Here is a 6,663-nt window from a genome sequence, read left to right on the forward strand (position 1 = left end):
AAAAGTTATATAAATGTTGTATTTGTCATCATCAAAGATACAAGGAAAAAGAAAATTTAGAGAGGAGAGAAAAATCGAAGAAAGTTATGTATATCAAGAATCTACTACATTATGGATCCAGGTATGCATTCTTTAATTTCTTAATTTTAGGCATTCGATCATATTGTGAAAGTCATTATATTCAACAACCTGGTACATATGCTGTAGTGATAACGACAATCATGGTTTTTCTAACCTTTGGTATCAAAGTCAAGTTGTGGATCTTATGATTTTTCATTACTAATGATCCAAATTATGAATGTTATTGTTAAATTGATTTGTTTTAGAATTTTGTTGATATGTATGATTTAGAATTATATATTATGAATTTGGAGTTCGTTGATCATCAAAGTGATCAACTCTGTGAAATTTATAATTCCAAAATTACATGATTGTATATGAAGCAATATGAATGATATATTTTAAATTAATTAAAATTCATTATTATAAAGCATATATAGATCACTCAAGGTGTATCATTGCTTCTTATAATTAATGATAGTAAAGGATTTATTAACAAATGTAGTAAATGCTTGTATATCCAAAGATAACATGCATGTTATTTTAAGTATGGTTGTTAGCTCATTAAAATATGTTCAGGTAGCATTATTGTCATTATGGTTATGCATTTAAGTATCACCCAAAAGTGAACTTAGATACATTACTAAAGTTGGTCTTGGGTTGAATCCATTAAATTTACTTGAAGTATTAATATGTGAGTTTGTGTAAATGTTTGTTGCTTTCAATAAATTGTTTACTTTGGTGAATAGAATGATTAAGTTCAATGGGTTGAATTATATTGATTGGTCTAAACAAATCTAATTTCAACGGGGTATTATGGACTTTGATATAATATTGAAAATGAAATAGAAACTCACAGTCATTATTGAGACTAGTACTAAAGTTGACAAGACTCTTTATGAGAACTTTAATAATTAATGCACATTTAGTTGTATCCCTATTAGTATCAATTGATAGCATTTTGATATCGAAGAAGGTGCAAATTAAGAAGGGTAATTTACCATTGGTTGTAACGTACCTATGATTGCGTTGCTATGTGGTGATTTAGTCGATCGTTTGGCCATGATTTTAAGGTCAGGAGGTTGCCATTTTATGTTTGGAGATTGAAATTTGCTACGGATGTACGTGGTTGTAATTTTACAATCAGTTGAAGTCACCTTGCTTGCCATTGGTGATGTTATTTCTTTTGCCAAATGAGGAAAATGGTATTTCATTAAATAATTGCCTTTTATGATAAATAAGTATGGAGCATAATTTACACACCGACCTCAACGAGAAATAATTGAATCTTTGGTAAATTCATCGATTTTTGTTCACATTTTAAAAGAAATTTAAATAGAATTAAATATTTAAATTACTGGCATTCCTGATAGAGTTTATTAGAGGGTATACTTGGTATATATATAAGTAGACCACATTTATGACAACCATAAATAAAGTAAAAATAATTCCCACTTAATTATCAATTAAGTGGTGAAGGTTAAAAAGTAGATGGCGGAATGGAGATGGTGAAGTTGAAGTTTGGATTTTTGTCGTCCCTGTATGCTGTATATTTTTGGTACTTTTTTTTTTTTTTAATTAAGCTCTCATCTCTCCTGCATCATAAAGGTCTATCTAATTAAGCCCCTATGGTGTACGGCTATAATATTTTAGTGGTTTTTAAACATCCATGTGATGAAAAAATTAGGACGGATGAACTCAACGGATTTAATTTAAATTGAAAGCACTAATTAAAATCTAAAATAATTATAAACAATAAATAATTAAATATTAGGCATTTATAAGATTTATGGAGTTTACCGATAAAAATAAACGAGAATAAATATTTTTTAAAAGTGTAATTATTAAATTGATTAGAGAATTTAGTAACAACATGGGCGGGAGAATAATTTCTTTACAATTAAAAAAATTTACTAGAGAATTATTAGGAACTAATTAACATATCAAAATTTATTAAACAGATTTCATTTCATCCGTAGAACTCTATATAAACAATCCCTCTAACTTTTCTTTCGTATACCCTTGCCATCTCTCTCCTCTTCTTGATGGAGTCTTTGGCCTTGATGACCAATGCAGCCGACGATGCTATGTCGATGGAGGTTCCTAGGTGGGAAGCCACTGGAAACGGCTATGTTCTTAACATGGAGGTGAAAGTGGTGACACGACGTTCCCAGGACACATACCCACCCCAATTGATCTTGAAGTTTTGCGTTCGAACGATTTCTTCTTCCACACACGATGTTGAGCATGCTCATTTCACTATTGAACAACCCTACCATAACATCATCCATGAGGCCACTTGGGACGAGGAGACGTGGCGGATGCTCTCCCATGTAGCAGCAAATCATGTGCACATCATCGACCTCGCTCTTTTTGTGCTAGCTTTCCGTAGATACACCAGGGCGGTGCTCGATCGTTTTCCAATCATGGAATTATCTGTGATGGAGTTCTTCTCCGTGATTGAGGTTCCCCCTACGGCTCCTTTCATTTCTACCGACCACCTTCGTTTCTTTGACGGCGTCGAGCCCATCAGAGGGCCCGTGCCGACACCTACAGCTGCAGTGGAGGGGCTCCAAATGAAGATTGTAGAAGAACCTGGCGTATGCTCAATCTGTCTTGACGATTTTAACATAATGACTCATGTTTTAGAGACATCGTGCCGCCATATATTTCACAATGAGTGCTTAAGGATGTGGCTGACACGAAGTAATACTTGTCCCCTCTGTAGATTTACACTCCCTAACGCATAGTTACTATTGGATTTTCGATTGAGAACTTTCATTCCTCAATTCATTCATTAGTTATTCTTATTTTATTTTTTACTTTGTTTGTCTTTTTTTTAATAAGTAAGGTGTTTCAGTTCTTTATTTTTTCATTAGTTATTTTGTTTTTGATGTTTTTTAAAGTTGATATTAGGTATTCAATTTACATCGATTAATTTTAAAATAGCCAATCTTGTTTTATGAAAATTTTCCATCGATCAGCCATCCGAGTAAATCGAAAAATGTCAATCAACTTTCTCTCACCTATCAGTCACTAGAGAGAAATCATATACCTCGGTAGTACGTTGCAACTAAATCATGAATTCGAGATATGTCATATTATTTTTGATGTTCTTGATTAATGATAACATTGATTTTGTATAAATATTAATGATATTTCATGTACATTTACATAAATGACTTGATTTTTTTTTTAAATTCAAATATTACTAGACGAAAATAGAAATATAATTTTCAAAGAACCAAACAAAAAATTTTGATAAAAAAATTTGAAGAACTATGTAATTTTAATTTGTATCCTAAGTAAATAGATAGACAATATAAATAAATACATAATTTTTTAATTTTTATTTTATACATTTATAAAAATTTAAATATCTTTTAAAAAATAAAAAAAAATTAAATTGTCGTGAATCATGAATCAAATCGTTGAATCGTAATAATATTTCAAGTATTATTAAACTGATATTTCAAATGGTTTTTAAAGTAAAGAGGCGAGGTTTTATCAAGTATTAAACTGATATTTCAAATGATTCTGAATAGATGGATTGTTGATTTCGAATCATCATTCAATTTAGCCCGGAAGGCAATTGAAAGAGATTGAAAGTGTCTAGTTTCACATAACTTTATTTTATTATAGACGAAAAGTATCACATTATTATTTCGTTAAGTAATTTAGTAGCGTTAGTGATTGAGGTATAAAATGATGTACTTCAAAACTACTATGGGCATTTCAATGAGGGTGCATTTGATACAAGTTATCATATATAATTTTTATTACATAATTATCAGGTAATTACATAATCAAAACTATGAGGTATAAAACATAATCTAATATTGTTTGGTTCAACTTATTTATTTGAAGAAAATAAAACATAACTAGTTTAATATTTACTATATATTACCTTTGATTCAATTTATTTTAGAATAAATTAAATTAAATTAATAATATTAATGATGATAATAAATTGATAGTATATAAAAAATAAATATAATTTTTAAAAATTTAAAATAAATTTATATATTTTAACAAAATAATTCATCAAAATAATTGTTTTAATAAAATAATTCATTAATTTTATTTTTTTAAAATTTAAAATAAATTTATATATTTTAATAAAATAATTTATTAAAGTAATCATTTTAATAAAACAATTGATTAAATTAATAAATATAATTCATTAATTTTATTTTAATAAAATAATTTATTAAATTAATAAATATAATTTGTTAATTTTATTTTTTAAAATTTAAAATAAATTTATATATATTTTATTAAAATAAATTATTTAAATAAAATAATTTATTAAATTAATAAATACAATTCATTTTTTTTATTTTTAAAAATTAAACATCCCTAAAAATCTATAGGTATTTTTGAAAATATATGTGAAATTTGAGAGGTGAAATGTAGCTTTCACTAACTTGTTTTTTGTCTGACGAATTTAACTAGACTGTAAAAGTAAATTATCAAATTCTGAGGACAAATGACAAAATTTGAAGGGAAAAAAAAAAGTCCCGGAACAATATAAACGCGCTAGGGTTTTGGGGAAGGACAAATCGAAATCTCCGGAGGAGAGACGATGAAGAGGCTACATTACTTCTCCTTCTTCTGCAAAACCGTGTCTTCAGCTCGTTCGCTTCGCCCCCACGATGCTGCCCTGCTCTTTGCCGTCTTACCTTACTCAGCCTCGGCCACCGCAGCTGCTGTTGCCGCCGCATCCACCACTGGGAAGCACATGTTCATGGCCCAGTACCTCGTCGACTCATGTGGCTTCGCCCAGGAGAAGGCTGCCAAGGCCTCGAAGCTTCTTAAGGGCATTCAGTCCCGGCAGCAGCCCGACTCCGTTCTTGCTTTCCTCAAGAGTTACGGTTTCGATGACGCATCAGTAAAAAAGCTCCTACATTACTCCCCCAAATGTCTTCTTTTGGACGTAGAGAAGACACTTGTTCCAAAGTTCCGAGCTTTCGAAGATCTGGGTCTCTCCCCATCTGATATCGTCAACCTCGTCCGGTCGAATTCCTTCACCGTCACAATGAAACACGAACTCACTGTATCTAAGATCGAATTTTGGCAAGGCCTTCTCAGGTCCAAGGATGCGCTGGTGAAGTTGTTCAAGAGAAACCAAGGGTTTCTTGCGTACAGCATCGAGAAGAAGATCCAGCCCAACCTTGAGTTGCTTCGGGAATATGGCGTGGTCGGCCAAAAGCTCGCTTTTATCTTGCGGAACTCCCCACTGATGGTGGCACAGAATGCTGATTTCTTGAAGTCCTTGATTAGTCGCGTTGAGGACTTGGGAGTGCCACGAACATCGGAGATGTTCCATTGCACTCTGCTTGCACTCTCCAGGGTCAGTCCAGAGAAGTTCAAGATGCAAATGGAATTGTTCCGGAGCTTTGGGTGGTCAGAGGACGATTTTGTTGTGGCATTCCAGAAATGTCCTGCCTTCCCGGAAGGGTCTTCGACGACTTTGCAGAGAAAAATGGAGTTCTTGATAAATGAGGCTGGATATGCTTCTTCTTACATTGCTATACGTCCAATACTATTGATAATGAGCTTGGAGAGAAGGTTGATTCCGAGACATCGGATCTTGGCAACCTTGAAGTCTAGGGGGCACTGTGAAAGTGATTACAAAGTGACAACATACATGATGGTTTCCGAGGCCAAATTCGTAGAGAAGTACATTATCCTCTATAAGGACAGGTATCCAGATCTGAGTGAACTCTACGCAAGCTTAAAACACACAAATGCTGCCGATTCTAGACTTCAATGAGGTAAGTCATTTTTTCCCCTGCAAGTTATCGTTCATATTACCATTTTTCATTGTATGGCTTCTCCTTTGTAAACTCTAAACCTAATATTTATGCTAACAAGCATGAATATGCGAAGATTCACAGAATCATAATCTTGTTATTGCATGTCAATATGCAAGAAGATAAGAAGAAATCACAGGATCATAATCTTGATTTTGTGTGTCAATCGAGCTAAAGGCTTACAGATTCGTTGCTTGCTATGTTAGACAATTGTTATTCTTGTATTCATGCAAACTCTACTACAAGAGACATTCTTCCTTTATGAACATTCAGCAACATCTTCTTGTTTTAGTAGTTACTCGTCCATAGGTCTCATGGAATGTTGCACGGTTGTCAAATCATGTCTCCTAACATATTTTTTATAAATGAGAGAGGAACCACTGCCACACTGATGAAATGATTGATCACTTGAATTTTGTCGATTGAAATGGTATTACATGTTTGATACTGAATAGCTGTAATCATTTAAAACACTACATTAATTGTGAGTTTGTGACTTGCAATTCTAGAAACATGAAAGGCCACTTTGAAACCCATGGGACCTATGAAAACTTTGGATGGCTGAGAATCAAATAGGAACGAACAAGTTTAAGAAAGAAGAAGTGGGTTAGAGAAGCTTTTCGTTGCTCCAGAACCATAAGTCTTGGTCCCTCCAATAAGTGGCAACAATGATAAGTCTCAAAGAACTGGAAATGAGCAGATTATTCTCTTAGGAGTTGAGTAAAGAATTAAAATAGTAAATAGATGCAATCTTTAACCTGTGGATAATAATGAAGGATAATAGTGA

The 6,663-nt window shown here is 32.5% G+C and overlaps 1 protein-coding gene across 1 annotated transcript; it reads left to right on the forward strand.

Annotated features, from left to right (window-relative positions):
• The first annotated feature begins 4,645 nt into the window (after positions 1-4,645).
• Positions 4,646-6,148, forward strand: LOC141815422 (transcription termination factor MTERF8, chloroplastic-like). The gene has a single exon (XM_074703371.1). The coding sequence runs from the start codon at positions 4,646-4,648 to the stop codon at positions 5,834-5,836; it is 1,191 nt and encodes a 396-aa protein (XP_074559472.1). The 3' UTR covers positions 5,837-6,148.
• The last annotated feature ends 515 nt before the right edge of the window (positions 6,149-6,663 follow it).

Source organism: Curcuma longa, chromosome 21, assembly GCF_044706935.1.
Source record: "Curcuma longa cultivar G26 ecotype Majalengka, Jawa Barat chromosome 21, ITB_CL_G26_1.1, whole genome shotgun sequence".
Taxonomy (NCBI): Eukaryota; Viridiplantae; Streptophyta; class Magnoliopsida; order Zingiberales; family Zingiberaceae; genus Curcuma; species Curcuma longa.